This window comes from Panthera uncia, chromosome C2 (genome assembly GCF_023721935.1).
Source record: "Panthera uncia isolate 11264 chromosome C2, Puncia_PCG_1.0, whole genome shotgun sequence".
NCBI classification, from domain to species: Eukaryota; Metazoa; Chordata; class Mammalia; order Carnivora; family Felidae; genus Panthera; species Panthera uncia.
Genome location: NC_064810.1, coordinates 105014739 through 105036857, shown reverse-complemented (window position 1 = coordinate 105036857; position 22119 = coordinate 105014739). Strand labels below are relative to the sequence as shown.

The 22119-nt window shown below is 38.5% G+C and overlaps 1 protein-coding gene across 6 annotated transcripts in view; it reads right to left on the bottom strand.

Annotated features, from left to right (window-relative positions):
- The window catches only part of VEPH1 (ventricular zone expressed PH domain containing 1), a 242852-nt gene that overhangs the window by 141527 nt on the left and 79206 nt on the right, over positions 1–22119 (bottom strand). For 5 of the 6 annotated variants that reach the window (XM_049628640.1, XM_049628639.1, XM_049628641.1 and 2 more), the window contains exon 6: positions 405–625. The exons of the other annotated variant lie outside the window; for it this stretch is intronic. In XM_049628640.1, coding sequence (XP_049484597.1) covers positions 405–625 — 221 coding nt within the window. The remainder of the gene's footprint in view (positions 1–404; positions 626–22119) is intronic. 6 annotated transcript variants of the gene reach the window in all.

Sequence of the window (22119 nt, the reverse complement as noted above, 5' to 3'; positions counted from 1 at the left end):
TTTTAAAAAAGAAAGTGAGCTTTCTTTGGGTACAAGGAATATATTTTATCTCTCTATATATGTCTAGCTTCTAACAGAGTTCCTGGTACAGAGTAAGCAATTGCTAAACACTTGTTGACTACATAAGTGAGTGTTATAAATATCGTTATTTGTACTACATTCTTATTCCTTTGTCATATTTTGTTCACTTTCTAGAAAATCCTTTGTTACATTCTGGTTTTCACAAATTAAAAAAAATTCTGGCAAATGCCATAATTTATTCAGAAGTTACTCTGCATTGAGATCGTTAGTGGGTTTGGTTTTCTTTGGGAAGTTGAATGCCTACAAAAGAAACTGTTACTGCCTGTGCTACGCTTCCATGGGTTTATGACATATCCCTCAGGTACAAAGGACCTCCTGCTCACCTGCTGCTTCTGGCCTTGGTAGTTTCCAGTTGTTGGGTAAGAAGCTTGGCAATGGCAGTGAAGCTGTTGCTCATGCGGAAGATATCTCTGCTCTGAGGGCCCAGGATGGAGGAGAAAGCATCAGTGATGCTCTTAATCTCCAGCAGGAGAATATGATGAAACGAATGTTCCATGTTGGCCAGCTGACTCACCAGGAATGGCAGGCAGCTCCTGGCTCTCTCCTGCCAAGAACAATGAAGACCAGTGTACGCTGTTGGGAATGCAAACTGGTGTAGCCACAATGGAAAACAGTATGGAGGTTCCTCAAGAAATGGAAAATATAACTATCATATGGCCAGCAATCCCACTTCTGGGTATTTATCCAAAGGAAACAAAATCATTATCCCAAAGAGGTTTCTGTACTCCCATGTTTAGAGTAGCATTGTTCATAATAGCCAAGACATGGAAACCACCTCTGTATCCATAAAAGGATGAATGGATAAAGAAAATGTGGTATACATACACAACGGAATACTATCCATCCATAATCATGTCATAAAAAAAGAAGGAAGTTCTGCCATTTGCAACAACATGGATGAACGTGAAGGGCATAATGCTAAGTGAAATAAGCCAGACAGAGAAAGACAAATCCCATGTGGTATCACCTATATGTGGGAACTAAAAAAAAAAAAAAGTTGAACTCACAGAAACAGGGACTGGAGTGGGTGGGAGAAATAGTGAGAGGTTGTTCAAAGGGCACAAACTTACTTTCAGCTATAAGTTGAATAAGGTCCGAGGATCTAACATATAACATGGTGACTATAATTGATAACACTGTATCGTATAATTGAAATTTGCTGAAAATAGAACTTAAATGTTCTCACCCCTTTCTCCAAAGAAGGTAAATATGTGTGGTGATGGATGCGTCAGTTAACTCAATGTGGGGGAAACATCTTCATAATGAATATGTATATCAAATAATCACATTGTACCTTTTAAATATCTTACAATTGTACTAGTCAAGTATACATCAAGTGAAGCTAAAGGGGAACAGAAGAACAGTGAAAAGCAAAAACCTATATTTTAAAGGAAAATTACAGTCCCATGACCAGCAGATGACAATTCTATGGGGAGTTGAGAGAGCTAGCTAGAGCTAAATAATGTCTCATTCACAATGCCTCTGAACTGGCTTGAGATTTTAATTTTTTCCTTATTTTCAGGACAAACTTTTTTAAAATAAAACTTTTTTTCCCCATTATTCTTTTCTTAAAAATACATGAATAATTGCATTTGCCTATCTCATCAGGTCAAAACCTCTCAACTACCATTAAAAATCTAGCCCAATCCATCTACTCTTCCCAACTTTGTGTCCTCCAGTCTCCATGTCTGTGACTCAGTAACTGCCTGCAAGGAAGAAGCTGGTCAATGGCACCCCTGATCCATCCTTCTATCAGACAATGCCAGGTATCACACCGATGTGTAAGTTTCCATCCTCTCCACAGGTTAGTCTCACTCATTTGTTCATTTTAAGCATCTTTCAACATGTTATGGATTCTAGGTTACTGGTCTAGTGAGCAGATTATATTATCTACGTTTAATCAAGTTAATGCTCTCAAGTAACTGAACTAGGTTCCTTCAGGGAAACGGAAGATGAAGGATCATATGAATTCAGGCATGGGTGAGTAACAAGTAAATATCTTCGCCGATAGGTCTCCTATATCTTCACATGAGCCATGAGACACCATGATTTAATCCAACATAGCTGGAAGTTAGCCAAAAAAATTCAAAATTATCAAGGGAGTTGTTTGAACTGTACATTTATACCCAATATAAATAATGATATACAATAAATAAAGATAATTTAAAACAGGACTTATTTCATCTTTAATTCCTCTTTAAAAGTCCAGTTTTATTATTATTTTTTTTAATTTTTTTTTAACGTTTATTTATTTTTGAGACAGAGGGAGACAGAACATGAACGGGGGAGGGGCAGAGAGAGAGGGAGACACAGAATCGGAAACAGGCTCCAGGCTCTGAGCTGTCAGCACAGAGCCCGACGCGGGGCTAGAACTCACGGACCGCGAGATTGTGACCTGAGCTGAAGTCGGCTGCTTAACCGACTGAGCCACCCAGGCGCCCCTAAAAGTCCAGTTTTAAAATGTATTTAAAAATTATTCATTATGTTAATGTAGCAGAATATACATGTAATTATAAATAAATATATGCTGGAAGTTGATGTTCAATATCCTTTAGACTGATAGGTGTACAAGTCTAAATTACTTTTCTAGCTAGGCATTCCCTTTTACCCTTTGTTCTTGCACTTGAAACCTTAATTTCTTTCCAGATGTAACTTCTGTCCTATCTCCTCCATGCAGCCATTCCTAGTGACCTCTTCTGTCTGAATTTTCACTGCATTATAGACTTTTAAAAAATCTTGTTAGTACCTGATTACATTTGATCAATTGTATATTCATGCTTTTATTCAATCACCAGATAGGTATTGCATGCCTAAAATATGCTTGTACTAGATTCTAGATGACAAAGGTGAATAAGAGGTAGACTCTGCCTTTGAGAGACTTGCAATCCCTCCTTCCAATTATAATTCACTAATGGTTACATACCCGAGTCAGGTCTCCTAAAGGGGCTATTTCTCAACATCAGTCATCAGCCTGGCACAGAACTGAGCCTGTAGAGTCTACACCCAGAGTATAAGTCTTGATTCACTAATTTAAGCAAACCTTGTATGCCAAAATATGACTTTACAAATAAAATATGTAGTTGCAAAGGAATTTTGTGCTTTACAAGAAATATTTATTATAGAACAGATTTAAGTAGTGAAGTTCCCTAGTCCTTACTACTTAACTTGATTTTCAAAGACTGCATGTACAACTGCAGTGGAACACATCTCTTGGGGATGTGGAGTACATCTGCCAATCAATCCCTTAATAATCATTTGTTAACAACCACTAAATCACAGTGCTCTGCCTGGGTGTGGGGGTAGAGGCTCATATTTCATGACCTGGACAGCTAACTGAAGAGACATTTATTCATTAAAGGATAAGAATATTAGATGACTAGAAAATAGAGACCATTGGAACAAGTTCCTAACAGCCTATTTTATACTTTGGCTCATACAATTGCCAGGTTGCAGAATGACACTTAAATGCTCTTGAGTCAAATAGGTTTTTTGCAAAACATAGATGCTGTCATTCATGCAAGGTCTCCATATGTGAATTCACAGTATGCAATACATCACAGGGACATTTTCCATTTCCTGTTTAGAGGCAAAAGCTGAGGGGTGCCTGGGTGGCTCAGCTGGTTAAGCATCTGACTTTTGATTTCAGCTAAGGTCATGATTTCATGGTTCATGGGATCAAGCCCTGTGTTGGGCTCCACACTGAGAGCACAGAGCCTGCTTCAGATTCTCTCTCTGCCTCGTCTCTCTAACCCCACACGCTCACATGGGGGTGTGCGTGCACTCTCTTTCTCTCAAAATAAAAATAAATAAATGAATAAATGAATAAATGAATAAATAAATAAATAAATAAATAAAGGCAAAAGTTTAATGTGGGGGTACTTACCACGTGCCAGGCTCTCTTTCAGAAGCTAGGAACACATTATTCAAGGAAAAGGATAAAAACCTCTGCCATCAATGAGTCAAGCAGATAATAAAAAAAAATACATGTGTAAAATATGTAATGTATTGGATGAAGAAATATGCCTTACAGAAAAATGAAGCAAGACGGGGAGGTGCAGGGAGGGAAGTCAATGTTAAATAGTGTAGGGTCGTCAGATCTCATAGAAAAGGTGACATTTGGATTCAACTAGGTTTTAGAATCTAACCCAACATTCTCAACAGCCATAGTAAACAATGACAATAAAACTTGTCCTGCATGAAACAGGAAGGTAGGAAGATAGGAGAACACAGGAGATGGGTCACTTTACTACTGAGAACATAATTTCACATTTGAGGTAGCTTCCTCATTTTCAGAATCAGATTCTTCTTCAGCATTTTTTTTTAAATCATGCTGCAAATTTCATTTGCTTATCCAAGTGTCCCTATAGTTTTATTAAGGATTTTTCTCACTATGAAAATTAGCAAGCACTTGCTTTAAAGCATGTGTCTTCCCAAAGGTGAAAGTGACTATGTGGGTATTAGCTGAAATCAACACAATTCTGGATGATCTTCTGGCAGCCAAATTGAGCTGGGGAAAATTAATCACAATGCAGGAACAAGAAAAATTATAACTGCTCTGGAACTAACATATGAAACCAAGCCAACCTCACGTCGTTTGTTTTGAAACCTTGGAGGATGTTCATGTACCTTACAGGGGTAACAGATGTGATTTTGGACGAGAAAGTGTGGTGTTAGGGTAAGAAGGGGGTGAGGAGATTCTGATTTCTTTCTGGGTTCCATGACATTTTGTCTATAGGGAGCCAGTGACTTCATTTTTTCTGCTTTGTCTTTCTGCTGGCGGTAAGGTCAGCAGCACCTGTATGCCTTAATTGAAGGCCTGACCTCGTCCTTTCTGACAAATTATTTATTATAATAATACTAATAGCTGGGCCACAGAGTATACTTCATCTAAGTGCAAAGCCTATTCTACACACCTTTTATGTGTTTATTCATGTAATCCTCCCATTAATATTCTGAAGTCAGTACTGTGATTACTGCCATTTTATAAGGAGGAAACTGAAGCACAAATACAAGACTAACTTGCTCAAGGTCACATATGCTTTCTCTGTCTCTAAAGCTGTGTCCTCACTGGCGATACCCTCTACCCCTCCCATCCAAAAACTCAAACCCACCCACACACATATTTTTCCAATTTTTGTTTCTGTATCTTGTTCATCATCAGTTGCATGGTCCTTTTCACTTCATTATTTTTTTATTTTCTTTAAAATTTTTTTTAAACATTTATTCATTTTTGAGAGACAGAGAGAGACAGAGCCTGAGCAGGGGAGGCACAGAGAGAGGAAGACGAAGTAGTCTCCAGTCTCTGAGCTGTCGGCACAGAGCCTGACGTGGGGCTTGAACTGTGAGATTATGACCTGAGCAGCTCAACCGAATGAGCCATCCAGGTGCCCCTCATTTCATTATTTTTGACTTAGCAACATAAACATTATAAATACTCTGTGAATACAAAATAGAGCAGCAGGTCTCAAACTTTGTGGTCTTAGAACTTCTTTACTCTCAAAAATCATAGAAGACCCTAAAGACTTTTTGTTTATCTGAGTTATGTCTATTCATATTTGCCATTTATTACCATATATATTGAGTTAAAACTGAGGAATTAAAAAAAATGTCTGGCGACACTTTTGGTTGTCACAGCCAGGAAATGAGAAGAAAGGCTGGTAGAATGTCGTGGGTGGAGGCCAGAGATGCTGCCAAACATCCTGCAATGCACGGGACAGCCCCCTACAACCAAGAATCATCTGGCTCACCATGTCAATAGTGCCAAACCTAAGAAACCCAGAGTTAAGTGAAACCGGCTTTTTGTTTGTTTTGTTTCCCTGCAAGTGTATGGTGGTCAAGAACATAAAGTGCACTGTCTCAATTGGTGCTAAAGCATTAGCAGTTTTACCCACCATTGCTTTTGTCCTTCCAGCACAAATGTCCACACCGTGAGAAACGTCAGTGATGTATGAGTGTTACTGTGAAAATAACTTTGACCTCACAGATCTCCTGAAAGGGGGTTTCAGGGACCCATGAACCCACTGAGAATTGATGTACCAGAATCAAAGATCAGCAAACTTTTTCTGTAAAGTGTCTGATAGTAAATATTTTTGGATTTAGGGGTCATGCGATCTCTGTCATGGGAAAACAGCTACAGACAAGAAGTGAATGAATGGGGTATGGTTGGATTTGGCCCACAGGCAGTAATTTCTTGACCCCTGAACTAGATCATGTGCTTACAACATTGCCTTGGCCATACCATTCATTTGTATCAGTGTTATTCATTTTGTTTTTAAAGTTGCTACTACTCCTACCTCATAAAGCCCCTCTGTTGTTGTTCTTTGTCAGGATAACAGAATGCAACTCAGAAAGTGGCCAAAAATGAAAGTGTGGCTGCCTGTAATGATGATGATATTTTCCCTATATTAATAAGCATGTGCATGCCAGGTATTCGGCATATGCTTCCTCACTTAATCCTCACAACAAATCTTGCAAAATGGGTATCAGGATAAGGATACTGATGATAAGAGGGCTAATCACTTGACCCAGGTTACACAGGTAGGAGAGTCGTAATGGCAGAGCCAAGAGAGAATCAAGATCTGCCTGATTCCAGAGTTAGAACCTTTCTGCTTTGCCTGGACTAGAAAAGATGGTTTAGTACAGCCCTGCATGCTGCAACCTTTCCTCTCTTCCACCCACTACAGGCATTACCAACTGATTATAGTGTTTTCTTCGCTGAACCTGGAAGCTTCCTGAGACCTATTCTCAACACTGTCTTCCTTCACAGTGGTTCTCAGAGAAGCCCAGGTTGCACGTTAGAATCATCCTTTTAAAACAATTCTAATGCACAGTAACATCCTCACCACCCATTCTTCTTTAATTTCATTGTAATGGGGGGAGTCCAGGCACAGGACTTTTTTAAACCTCCCAAATAATTCTAAAGTGCAGCCAAGGTTGAGATTCACTAGTCTGTATAGAGTCACAAATTTCTGGAAAGTTGAGCATTTGCTGGTTTAGGAAACAAGTATTAAATCCTAAAATCCACACTTTCTCTCCTTTATCCTTTATCAACGTACAAAAGACTAATGGAAAAGAATATATTCAGCTGCCTGAATGAAAATATTTTATTTCTTGGGCATCTGCTTTTTTATTGGGTCAAATCATTCTACTTCTTCACAGCTCAACTCTGAAGTCTCCACACACCCAAAGAGATACAAGGACCATAGAAATGTAAATCAAATGAACTTATTGTTAATGCTTTCTCAATGAAGCTTTGCCAGGGAGGCCTCAGGTTTTTCTCAGGAACCCTCAGAAGCATGAGTGGGGCCAGTGGTGCTTAATTGCTTGGCGTATATTTATTCTAGGAGTCTCTTTCCTAATGATGGTGGGGTTTCTAGCTGCAGAGCAAGAGTTGAAGGGTTTGTATGGACCTTACCCCCACCCCAATTCTTTGGCTTCAAGAAATTCTAGAGTAGGAGGCTAATTCTTTCCAGTTGGTCCTGGAATTTTCCCAGTTGTAGCACTTGAAATTCCCTCATCTGGGGAACCCCCTCAATCAAGGGTAAATGGGTGAATTGAGACAGTTGGTCACCTTATTCTGCAGCCTGTGAGAAGGTGGGAAATTATTTCATCTCAGAGGATTCTACTCTTATTCACATTGTTGGTGATATAATGATATATCATTGTACATACCTGCGTGTGTGTGTGTGTGTATGTGTGTGTACACGCAGTCAATTATCATTATTCATGGTAGTTATGTTCTATAAAGTCACTGGGAACACTGAATTAGCAAACACAGAAGCACTGTCGCTAGGGAAAATACAGGGTTAGCCTCTTGCAAGCTCTGGTTGTACATCTTCATCAACTGATGAGGACATAGCCTTGTTTTATGCGTGTTAAAGACATCTTAATATATATTGTTAATTCATTTAAATTGAACTCACAGCCAACAGCACTGTAACTCATGCCTGGACAAAGCTTACTGTAACACATACATTTTCTCCATAATGCACATCAAAGCTATCTTGTACATAGGAACACCAGACAGCACTTTAGCACTATACTTGTGAGACACTTTAAACAGCAAATTACCAGCAAAAAAACACACAAAAATGAGTAAAATGTAGCACTAAATAGATTATGAAAAGGAAAGGCACCTGTTTATAGTATGAGAGCTGAAACAAGAAGACAAAACAGTACCTTGTTCGACCTCAACTGGGAACCTGTGAGTCAAGTGACTCAAATTTTTTGCTGCTCTGTGCATGTCTGTGAATGATCTCAGTAGCATGTAAGGTATTGATCTGGGGTTACAAACACATGTTATTGGTGGGTGAATTCACACATACAAAATCAATGAAGTTTATGGAAGAAAGGAATTAAGGGAGGGAGGGAGGGAAGGAGGAAGGAAGAAAGGAAGGAAGGAAAGAAGGAAGAAGGAAAGAAGACAGGAAGCAAGGAAGGATGGAATATGAGTTGGTAGGTCAGTAGAAGGATCTATTGATCTATTTCAAATCTTTCTGGATCTCCTACAAAAGGAAATATCTGCTTTTACCTTGGTTGGTCAGAGTTGAAAGACACTCTAAATTGTTAAGACATGACTTTCCATAAGCTGTTGACATCATGTCCAGAGAAATGCAAGTTCACCTTTACTGAGGTCAGATGGAGTTTGGTCTCAAGCACATCTACCAGTTTGTCTTTCCTTCTATGTTCCATCATGGGACTTTAAACTAATTGAAATTTTCTCTCAGTAACAAGTTACTACACATTCAAATCCATTTGAACTCTTGTTTTTCATCAAATATTAATTCTCCCCATTACAGATTATTTTGTATATGTGACCCAGCTTGGGTGTGCAGACTGAAGACTTGGGACAGCCATTTGCTTTTTTCTTACAACTCAGTTATGTATAGAAGAAGATGAAAATATGGGTAACATTGACATATTCTGAAATCCTTTTTTTCTTTCTTTCTTGGTTCTCCACATAAAAGGAAAAAAAAACATGTTAGAAAATGCCATTTAAAAAGGGGGATCCCTTTGGTCTGGGATACTGCATTATGGAGCCCTCTCTGCATGAGAATTGTAACTCATATTTGAGGAAAATTTTTAATCAATGGGAATCACTTTGGAGCAGGTAAAGTTCCACTTACTAATGGTATATGATTCTTTGTCCTATTATGCTAGAAGATTTTTGATATCTTCTATTCTGTTTTCTGTTCAGAATTTGAAGTAGTAACCTTTAAAATAAAATTCCAAATATTCTAGGGGCACCTGGATGGCTCAGTCAGTTAAGCCTCCAACTTCGTCTCAGGTCATGATCTCACAGTTTATGAGTTCAAGCCCCGCGTTGGGCTATGTGCTGACAGCTCAGAGCCTGGAGCCTGCTTCGGATTCTGTGTCTCCCTCTCTCTCTGCCCCTCCCTTGCTCATGCTCTCTTTCTCTCTTTCTTTCTCTCAAAAATAAATCAACATTAAAAATTTTTTTAATTCCAAATATTCTATTGACTGATGAGTTTATAATCACCCTTTTTAGAAAATCCAAAATGACTGAGTCCAAGTCATAAGAGACTTGTTAGCACTGCTTTTCTGTTGGATTCAGCTGGTCTGAGCAATGTATTAAGTTTCTTCATTCCAGCTGCTGCTCAGACCCGTCCTGGAGACTTATAGTTCCCTCTGAGATATCTACTAGCAACAACCTAAATTGTTCCACTGCCTAAAATCTCCTCTTGAAAAAAGGACTGGTTAAGTATTTGGCTTTCCAGAAGCTTTATTTCCTTCATGTAAAACAGAAATGACAATAAGAGACTAGCAAGGCAAATAAGAAGATTATTGGCTGTTCAAATTGTCAATAAATATGAAAGATTTCCTTTGGATAAATATTCACAGAGAAAATCTCACCCTCAGAGAACAGAAAGGTGACAGTACCATGTAAAGCCCTCACAGCTATTCCTCATTTGTCCAAGCAGGAGTGGATGGTATTGTGGTGGTCACAAAAGGGGGCTCAGAAGCTCCTTCCTGAGTTTGTCATGGGACTGTGATGGCCAGTCATGGAGCTTGGGCAGGTTACTTAACTCTCCATGGCTTAGTTTATAAAACAGGTTAATAAGAGCACCTGCCCCATCGAATGGCTGTGAAGATTCCGTTAAAAACAAAGCATTCAGAATAATGTCTGGCACATGGAATACTAAATTAATGTTAGCTATTATTGCTTGAGTGTCAAAAAGTATAAATACAGGGGTACCTGGGTGGCTCAGTTGGTTAAATATCCAACTTTTCATTTTGGCTCAGGTCACAATCTCACAGTTCCTGGGATAGAGCCCCACGTCAGGCTCTGCACTGACAGCGTGGAGGCTGCTTGTGATTCTCTCTCTCCCACCCTCTACCCCTCCCCACCTCAAAATAAATAAATAAACTTAAAAAATTATAAATGCAAATGCAGGCATATTTGAATTATCACAAAAACAAAAACAAGCTGTCTCAGAAGCTATATACCCTTAATTTCCCCCAGTTAACTTATTTTGTGAATCAAGAAGGCTTGGAAGTTCTAGAAAGGTCCAAAACCCCAATATCAGCTCAGTATATGGGCCAGTGTATTAGTAACCTACAAAAAAAGTTTACCTAGAAGTGAAATATGCTCTATATTTTACTGAGAAAGTCTGTTTCCTTATTTATTTATTTATTTATTTATTTAAAGAGAGAGCGAGTGAGTAGGGGGAGGGGCAGAGGAAGAAAGAGCAAATCTTAAGCAGGCTCCACGCTCTGTGGGGAGCCCAATGTGGGGCTCAATCCCATGCCCTGGAATCATGACCTGAGCTGAAATCAAGAGTCAGCCACTCAACTGACTGAGCCACCCAGGTACCCATTTCCCTTTTTAAAAATGTTACATGATTAAGTAAAACTACTACACAACTTAAGATTTTCTTAGTGACTTGAGCCAAGTTTTAGCTCATTATCTATAGTTATATAGATCTTTTTCTCTTTGCAATTATTCCCCAGTCTTTTTCAATATTTCCCTGTGTCTGAAGTAAAAATATTTTACTATTTTAACATTTCCAAATCCACAAAAAATTACTGCTCTTGAAGTAGTCAAGGCAGTGATGGTCAAGCTATCCAGTGATCTATAAATGCCAACCAAAATAACTGTACAACTAATACATTTTATTCTTTAAAAGTTATATTACCCAAAGATACGTTCTTCTAGCCTTAAAAATTAGCATAAAAATATAAGCAAAATGCTTTCAGAGTAAGTAGGCATCAAGTGTTAGTTTATAAGGATCAAAAGCTAAGATTCAATAGATTTTTTAACAGAACATTGAGAGGGCAAGCTGCTTGAAATCTTCTTTTGTAGAATCAAGTAGAGAATAAATAAACTAAAACATTGTTAATGACTCTGTTAGGCAGATAATCCTCCAATTTTGAGCTGATTTTTTTTTAATTTAATTTTTATTTTTTTTTACGTTTATTTATTTTTGAGACAGAGAGAGACAGAGCATGAACAGGGGAGGGTCAGAGAGAGGGAGACACAGAATCTGAAACAGGCTCCAAACTCTGAGCTGTCAGCACAGAGCCCGACGCAGGGCTCGAGCTCAGGGACCGCGAAATCATGACCTGAGCCAAAGTCGGCCGCTTAACCGACTGAGCCACCCAGGCGCCCCTGAGCTGATTTTTTAAATAGCATTCCAAAACTCACATTCCTCAATTCTTCCCTTTGTCCTCTGAACATGCCTCAATTTTTCTGTATATCAGCTTGGAGAAATTGAACATATTTTTGTTCCCATTAATAAAAACTTTATTGCAATGTAAATGTATTCACATATTCTAAATGATTATTTAATCCAATGTAAATGAAATCGTTCCCATCTTTCCCCTCTTATTTTGGTTCAGTTTGCGTTATTTCTGAACATATAGTTTCTGTGGGCACATGGGAGAGCAATAAATCATGCCTAGTAAAACAATACCATGTAGGCAAAACAATTTTAAAAAATAAGTCCCAGTAATAAAAGTCAAGAAACAGCTGATGAAAACAGATGTATCCTTTGTTTTGAATGAACCTCAAATTCTGTAACATGGCAAAAATTAAGGACCATTGGACTCAGTTCAACTGCATGCATTTGGCACAGAGTGCTAAAGTAAACCCCACCCTTGTTAAAAAAAAAGGTATAATTTTTGTATTTATAAACCAATTATAGCTTTTATTTAAACATGGGACTTAGTATGTCTTCCTCAAAAAGACATTTAAAATAGAAATCAGAGAATGTGAAAGACAGCTTACCTTTATGTCTTGCTTTTTAAGATAATAATGCAGCCAAATAAATTAATGGTTTTAGTATGATTGATTTTTTTAAAGGGCAGAAAACTGGACATGATCTGCTATCAAATAAATTTTTCCAATTTGCAGTTATTTTTCCTAAAACAGAATTCAGTGTGCCCACATTTATATTTGAAAACTCAAATCGCTCTACATTTGTCCTGAGGGTTTATTTCCCAGCATCTTTTCTTTGCACTGACCCCTAAATACAGATGTTAAAGCTTGCAGAAGTCCTTCTAATTTGAGCTTCTAACGTAGTATTATTTTGAGGGTTGATAAAAGATTTAGAGGGTCTATAGTTTGGATTTACTTTCTAAAAACATGGGGGCTTGGGAACTTAGCCTCTTAAAGGTAAATCTTTTGTGTGGGCTCAAGGGACCCAGAATGAATTATACTGAGCCAGGATTTCTTCCACCACGCCATGGTCCCCTCATGTAAATGGCCTTTCATTGATTATCCTGAACAATGGTTCCACTATTTCTTTTGCTTTAATTAAGCAAACATTTTTGAAAGACCACTGGGGCCTTTAGCATTGAAACATTTCTAGAGACCTCAAGAAGTGGCCCACCTTTAATTACACAATATCTGTTTAGCAAATGGAGGGTAATCACAAAATGATAGAAAAAGTAACCACAAACCTTCTGGCCCAATCATGGAAACATTTTGAAGAAAGATGCTTATTATGGGCCCAGAAAGAAAAAAGAAAAGGCAAGGCAAGGCAAGGCAAGGCAAGGAAAAGAGAAATAGTGTTTGAGCACTTTGCCAGGAAAAAAAAATGCTTTTTGCTCATTAGAAAAGGAAAAATATGGTAAGATTTAACTCAGTTGAACTACACATCAGCTACAATTGAACTTTCTGTAATTTACTCATTACATTACATAATTTACTCATTATATAATTACATACAAGATGCCTATCTTTCTTTGCACCTACTTATTTTCATAAAAAATAGCCAGGAAGTTTTATTCATAGTAGCTGAGATTTAACTCCTGAGATACAGGTTAGACAGAAAATATTTGGGTAGTATTTCATTACTTACAGCAGAGAATAAAATGGAAAAATTCATTTTGCCACAGGGGAAACTTTGCCTGAGATTAGCTAGGAGAGTTTGAGATAGTTTTTCTGGTACCCTGCTCCCCATTCTCGCAATGCTTCCCTTTTCAGTTATTGGATTTTGCCTTGGGTTAATGATGTTTGGTCTCATAGCAACTACATTTCCATTGTGAACTGCCTTAACTGCTTGCTGAGATAAACATATTTAACTTAATTTATTGCAACTTAACTGGCATAAACAAGCAAGTAAATAAAAATATGCAAACAAATTGCAACAAATAGGATGGGGTTTTGAAGTTATATCTGACCATGGTGTGCTCAAACATTTGAAACGCACTAGCCTGAAGAAAACTATTAACTCTCAAATTGTTTTCCACTTATTTGTGAGTTGACTTTTAGTAACAGTGACAAAAGAGTACAATAGCCTTTTAGGGTTTTTAGATGGGGTTGTGTTGAGATCCTGAATGGGCTCATAGTTTGTCTTGATCCATTTGGGCGGCTATAACAAAACACCACATACTGGGTGGCTTATAAACCACAAACATTTATTTCTCACAGTTCTGTAGGCTAGGACATCCAAGATCATAGTGCTGTTTGGTTCCATGGAGGAAGGGGACAAGGGAGTTCTCTTGGGCCTCTTTTGTAGGGGAACTAATTCCTTTTTTTTTTTCCCCAATATATGAAATTTATTGTCAAATTGGTTTCCATACAACACCCAGTGCTCATCCCAAAAGGTGCCCTCCTCAATACCCATAACCCACCTCCCCTCCCTCCCACCCCCCATCAACCCTCAGTTTGTTCTCAGTTTTTAAGAGTCTCTTATGCTTTGGCTCTCTCCCACTCTAACCTCTTTTTTTTTTTCCTTCCCCTCCCCCATGGGTTTCTGTTAAGTTTCTCAGGATCCACATAAGAGTGAAAACATATGGTATCTGTCTTTCTCTGTATGGCTTATTTCACTTAGCATCACACTCTCCTGTTCCATCCACGTTGCTACAAAGGGCCATATTTCGTTCTTTCTCATTGCCATGTAGTACTCCATTGTGTATATAAACCACAATTTCTTTATCCATTCATCAGTTGATGGACATTTAGGCTCTTTATAGGGGAACTAATTCCATTCATGAGGTCTCCATCCTCATGGCCTAATCACCTCCCAAAGGCTCCACTTCCTAATACCATCACCTTGGGGATTAGGTTTCCACATATGACTTGGTGAGGGGTGAGGGGGGCACATTCAGAGCATAGCATGGGTTAATTTTGCCATTTCTTAACAGAAGAACAGAAGAGTCACCTCACTATGTCTGCTGTGTCTATTTTATCTACTGTACGGGATACTAAAATCCATGCATCTTGCCTTCAAGGTCATTCTCACTTTCTAAAGTGATGAAGCTAGAATATTTCCTTTGGAAAATCTTTGTAACTTGTACTATTTCCTTTCATCACCCTCTTTTCCTGCTAGTTGAATCTGTACCTACCAGGCAGAAAGGAGAGAGCAAATTTATAACCAAATAGTGCTTCAGGAATGTGGAGCTGTCATAGAGAAGGTGGGCTCTGGGAAGTGTTTTGAAAGAAGAAGGGGGCTTTTGAATGAGCTAGAATCATCACATCGTCACGAAGAATGCCATCTGCATCTGAAGGAAGTTTGCCCTCCAAAGCAGATGTCAATGTAAGAAATAGCAGGAGAAAATGGAGAAACCAGTATCAGCTTAGCATAATTCTGGGCTTTCTAAAATCAACCATACTTAGTAAATAAAGATTTCAATGACATGAGATAGTTAGGAAAGTTTGTCTTTCACTTTTCTGAGTAAACTTCCAGATATTTGAAACTCTATGGGACCTACACAGCATTGAAGGTTGATCATTTCTGTTCACTTGTATTCTGGGAGAATTTATTTTCCAGTCATCTCAAGTTTATCAGTCTTAAATAGCAATAACTATGTCTTTATCTACTTTAGATTTATTTATTACTTACCAAGAAATAAACTGATGTCAAGACACCCTTTTCAGTGTAATTTCTCATGTGTTATCTTCACATATTCATGTAGATAAGAAGGATCATTCTGGTTAATGCTAAGAACTATAACATGAACATTTCAGTGTGACAGTCTACTGCTGATCAGTCAGCTGTCACATGTAATTTTCTTAGAGGCTTTAACTCAGATGATATGAACCAGTACCAAGTTCTTAACTACTACTTACTACAAAATAAACCAGGCTTAAATTTGTTTTGATAAGCAAATCTCTAGGGGATTCTATGGGAGATAAATCCTGCAGGGCCTGGGTCCTTGAGACCAGTGCCTCTTACATATTCAGGTACATGCAGAATACCTGGGGATCTCGTTAAGCTGTAGATTCTGATTCCCAGGTGATACTCACTGCTCCTAGTCTGGTGACCACACTTTGGCCACCACACAGGAAGCAGACTGACAGGTTCTGAAAAACAGTAGCCACCAGCCATACCTGGAACCTAATGTCTATATATTTCCTGGCCCTCCTTAAACACAACGTGCCATGTCATCAGCTGCCATTCACCAGTACAAGACACTGATGCTTCGTCAAGTTCCAGTTTAAATGAATGAAAAGCAAATGCAACCAGAAGAAAATCAGATGTTAAACTCGACATCACAGATATATACTCTCAAGTGTTCAGAGCAAAGGAGAGCACAATGGCCTGGGGAGGTATGTAAAGGCCTTCTCCTTGGCTTGGGATCCCTGAGATGACTGAAGTGCCAATCAACTACTTGGAAACTGCAGGAGACCAGCAGGGGAGTAGAAGAGAACTAGTTCAGAAAGGGTACCTAGGAATTCTGGGGAAGGCAGATCTCATTTGAGGCACATACCTCAACCCCTATCATTGGTTGAGGGCTGTTGATTCCTCACACATCTATCCTGTCAGACATATTATCCCAGTGGCTTGTGAAGGTGAGGAAAGCCATAGGCAAAGAAATGCAGATGCTGGTAGTTAAAGTAGCCAGTTTAAACTGAAGTGATTAAATCTGTGGGGGATACGGGAGGGGTGAGGACTACTGGCCACCTTCTTAAAAGAGCAGCAGGAGCACTGGGTGTTGTATGGAAACCAATTTGACAATAGATTTCATTAAAAAAAAAAAGGCAGCAGGATTTGAGCTAGAATTAGCCACTGCTTCATCCTCTCAATCTCCCCGCTGCCAAGGCTCAGTTGTCCTGGTGAATCCAGGATTCAATCACTTCTTAAGTTCAGGACTAAAGAGGTGGTCATGGAGTGGGAGCTTTCCACTTCCCTGGGGCAAATATGCTCACCAACTTCCTCACAGATATCGTTGTAAAAAAGTCAAAAGGTCCCTCTTGGAAGAAAGGAGATCAGATCTGTGGGGACCAGGGTGATCATTCTTGGGGTTCAGTCCTAAGGGGAGACTGGTCAGGCAGAGGTACCTTCTAGATGCTGCTACCGCATCATAAGGTTTGTCAAGCTGCCTGGCTCACAGAGGAACTGAGGGATCTTTGTGGATTTGGTCAGTTGGCCTAAATTACAGTTGATAATTACAAGACATTGTTGAAAATTGTTGCAACATGTAACTTTTGTAACCATTATTTACTACTCTATGTTTGCAACTATTTGTGGGGACTGTTTGTCCTTTTACCAGGCTCTTTGGTTTCTTGGGAACTCTGAGGTACACGGTATTCATTTACTAGTCCACAATAGGAAGGGAAACAAAATACTGTTCCAAGGTCATCTGGGCACCAGTGATGAATAACTTTGGAGAGAGAAGGTAGAAGACAGGAACCATCTGCTAATCAATGAGGAGTTTTCATAATCTAACCCCAGTCTCCGGACCAGTCTCATCCTTCCCCCTCTCTTCGACTATTCATTCAACGCTCCAGGCACTTGAAGTTCTCAAGGTTTCCAAAAGACTCCTGGTCTTTTCCCAGCTGCTTGCTATTACACATGCCATGTCCTCCCATAGACAGCTACCTCTTCCTCCCATGATATGACCCTATCATTTGACAAACCAAGCTTTGATAATAACACTCTCCCAAACTCGCTCATGCAGGGAGGGTTAGTAGTAGTAACACACACCAAGTTAAATTCAAATAATCTGTACATCTCCCTTGGCCCACGTTCGCTGAGAGCTCCTATAGGGCAGGGACCACATTTTTCTTTTCTCTGTGTCACCATCATCAGCACTGGGGCTTGCACCCAGAAAGAATCAGCAGCTCAACCCAAATCATGAAGGGAGGGAGGGTGTAGAATATCAGCACCATTATTTGAAAGCTTATTTTATATATACTCATAGGTTTTTTGTTTGTTTGTTTGTTTTCCTTACACTCTGGTAGAGGTTTATTATTGATATTATTTACAATTAGCATGTAACCTTTTCACAATATAAAAAACAATAAAGCTATTTGCATTTTAACGGGGGGCGGGGGTGGGGTGGGGAAGGCTTCCCCAGTTGATGACAGTTCTGTGGGATTAAGCAGCAGCTGGCTGGCACCAACCAAGGCTTAAGAAAATGAGTCCCCAAAGTCGCTGAGCCTACCAAATTTTTAACTAAATTCTCTATCTTTGGGTAAAGTGTAGTTTTAAGTCGCAGTTTCCTCCTCTCATAGAATGGCCCCAGATCCTTCAGTCTTGATTTGCAAGTTAAAGGAGCAAATCATCCATCCAGCTCCTTTTTCCCAGGATGTTTTTCCACAGTCAGGATGAGGACAGTAATGTGGCTGTCAGTTGCCTTTGTCATTCTTTTCCTTTTCCTCCTGAAAGTGTTTTTGTAGAAGGCCTGCCGGATGTCACAGAAATGCGACCTGGGCAAGATGTGTGTCGCTTCTTTACTTGAAAAGTGTCCATGACTCTGAGCCCAGAGAGGATGTAATAAACACACCCAGGTGCTTGGCCAGCGGATTCCAGCCAGTTAGAAAAACAAGGCAGAAGACACAGGATTTAACACCCACCATGGCAGCGGCTGGACTGGGAGGGCATGCCATTTGATTCTTCACAGGTGCAGAGTGTTGGTCTCTAGCTAAGGAAAACAACCGGGCATAGCATCCTTCCGTGTGCCAAATCACTTATAAAGAGCATTTTAAAGCATGTTGTCTCTGTTTCCACTACACAGGTCTGCTGCCTCATGGGTCTGGCATTGGGAATAAAACATAGCTATGGAGCGTGTGCTTCTCCGTACTAGTGTGTGCCTTCAAATGAGACTGGGTCCCAATGAGGATTCAACTATTCAACTAAATTTGTTTCAGTTTGTTTACTTGAGCCTTAAGTAAATAGAACACATGAATCCGATTTTGCTTCTCAAAAAAAAAAATCTAAGCCATTCCTAATGGAGTCTCTTTTCCATGTTGAACCATGTTAGGAAAGAGCTATGATAACTGCAGTACCCAACCCAGTGGGCCGAGGCCACCTGCATGGCTGACAGTCTAATGAGTCAAGAAAATGATGGAAAAAATAAAATATTTTAGCACTGAAGTTCTATTTCAGTTCTCCACAGACAAAAAAGTCAGTCTGGCCTGGGTTTAATTTAAACCACTTCATATTTAGTTAATAAGAGCTTTTTTTAAAAAAATGCTGCAAAATTATTTTAGCTGATTTTATAGGTGAGGAGCTGAGGACAACCCACCCTTTATGGAAAGCCATGCACTTCCAGTGCCCCCAAGAATACAAGGAAGGCCTATTTTAAGTTATAAAGTTTTTACAAAATGTGGTTTTATTATTGTTTTTGTCACTCTTATTCCCCTCAGGAATAATTGTCTGCAAAATAAATATAAAGCAGATATGCATTCCACTCAGAAAAAAAAATCAACATATACCAGTTATTCTCTAAAAAAGAAAAAAAGCTATAGTCAATTCTGCTTTGCATCTGTAATGACACATGCACTTATCTATGGTAGCTCATTCCATTCTGACCTATCCTTGTTTTGACTTGTCCCATGCATACCCATCCAGTCAGCCTCTTTCTTTGGAGAAGCAGGGAAGAGGCAAGCCATTTCCCTGGTGGCTGTCTTCCCTAATTTCAGTCTGTTAGGCTTAAGCTTCAGTCTATATCCATATAAGTGCAATGGGAAAGGTTTGGGCAACACTGAAGAAGTAATAAATTAATTAAATTGCTCGTACTTATTTACTGTTTACCATTAGCTAGACACTGTTCCACATGTTATAATTCATCAAATCCTCACGACAAGCCAATGTGGTGAATAATATTGCTATTTCCATTTTACACATGAGGAAACTGAGTCCAGAGAGGTGATACAACTTTCTGCTAGTTGAAACATATCAAGCACTTACTCTACTCCAGACACTGTGCTAAAGGCTTTATACGAATTATCTGGGTGTATGTTTGTGGATGGTCTCTTTTTAATTTTGTTTTAATTTCAGTGTAATTAACATAGAGTATTAGATTAGTTTCAGGTGTGCAATATAGTGGTTCAACAATTCTATATATTACTCAGTGCTCATCATGATGAGTGTCCTTTTAATCCCCAATGTGGTTATGTGTTAGCAGCAATGCTTCACACTGATTCTGTCATTTCATCTTTACAATGACGCTGTGAGTTAACTACAGTTATTTCCCCCATTTTATAGATAGGGAGATGGATATAAAGAGTACAAAAAAATAAAATAAAGATCTCTGTAAGTAAAAAAATATATGCATTAAAAAAGTTCAGAAACAGATCCAATAAAACTATCTAGGGAGGTATACTATAATCACATGAAATTCAAAGTTTTTAGAAGAAAATGCTATTGCTTTAAATATGGATATAACCTAAAGCTTTATGTAGAAAGGAAAAAAAAAACTAGTGAAATTTTGTGAGAAATTATTCCTCTAACAGTTACATGTTTTGAGATTTGTAATGCTCAATATCTAATAAATGCATGTTGGGGTATACGTTGTGCTTTCCATATTTTTAAGATTCAATGATCCCAGCTATAGAAATTTCTGAAATAAATTGCAAAGTAAAGGTATCTTTAATTTTTGAAATGTGACTAGGTTACAGGGAATCAAGAAATACTTTAGTGAGTATACATGAACTAACATGGAGAGAAAATAAACACCCTCGCCCCAAATTTCTCATCTTAAGAGGGTTCATTGGATTGTTTGTTTATTTATTTTTAGACAGAAAAGTTTTTATATTTTTAATTTTATTTTTAAATCTTAATTCCAGTAATGTGCAGTGTTATATTAGTTTCAGGTGTACAATATAGTGATTCAACAATTCCATATATTAGTGCTCATCAAGATAGCTTCACTTCACTTATTTCACCCACCCCCCACCTGCCTCCCCTCTGGTAACCATCCGTTTGCTCTCTCTAGTTAAGAGTCTCTTTCTTGGTTTGTCTCCTTTTTCCTTTGTTCATTGGTTTGTTTCTTAAATCTGCCATATAAGTGAAATCATATGGTATTTTTCTTTCTCTGACTAATTTCACTTGGTATGACACTCTCTAGATAGCAAGATTTCCTTTGTTTTTATGGCTGAGTAATAGTCACAGCAATATATATATATATATATATATATATATATATATATATACACACCACTTCTATATATATATATACCACTTCTTCTCTATCCACTCATCTAGGGATGGACCCTTCCATAATTTGGCTATTGTAAATAGCGCTGCAATAAACACAGGGCTGCACATATCTTTTTGAATCTGTGTTTTCATATTCTTTGGGTAAATACCAAGTAGTAGAATTACCGGATCATATGGTAGGTCTATTTTTAACTTTTTCAGGAAACTCCAAACTGTTTTCCACAGTGGCAGCACCAGTTTGCATTTCCACCCATAGTACTTAAGGATTTTTTTCCTCCATATCGTTGCCAACACATGTTGTTTCTTTGGTTATTGATTTTAGTCATTCTGACATGTGTGAGGTAATATCTCACTGTGGTTTTGATTTGCATTTCCCTGATAATGAGTTCATGTGCCTGTTGGTCATCAGGATGTTTTCTTTGAAGAAATGTCTGTCCATGTTTTCTGGCATTTTAAAATTGGGTTGTTTATGTTTTTGGTGTTGACTTGTATAAGTTGTTTACATATTTTGTATACTAGCCTTTTATCAAATACGTCATTTGCAAATATCTTCTCCCATTTCATAGGTTGCCTTTTAGTTTTCTTTTAATGTTTGTTTGTTTGTTTGTTTATTTATTTATTTATTTTTGAGAGAGAGAGAGAGAGAGACAGACAGACAGACAGACAGAGAGTGAATGTGCACCTGAGTAGGGGAGGAGCAGAGAGAGAATTTCAGTCTCCACACTGTCAGTGCAGAGCCCAATGCAGGGCTTGATTCCACAAACTGTTGAGATCATGACCTGAGCCAAAATCAAGAGTCAGACACCTAACTGAGCTACCCAGGTGCCCCACCTTTTAGTTTTGGTCATGTTTTCCTTTGCTGAAAAGAAGCTTTTTATTTTGATGTTGTCCCAATAGCTTATTTTTGCTTTTGTTTCCCTTGCCTCAGGAGACATCTGTGGAAAAATATTGCTACTGCCAATGTCAAAGAAATTACTGCCTGTGCTCTCTTCTAGGATTTTTATGATTTCAGTTCTCACATTTAGGTCCTTAATACATTTTAAATTTATTTTTCTGTATTATGTGAGAAAGTGGTCCAGCTACATTCTTTTGCATGTAGCTGTCCAGTTTTCCCAACACCATTTGTTGAAGGGACCGTCTCTTTCTCATCGACTGTTCTTGCCTCCTTTGCCAAAGATTAACTAAC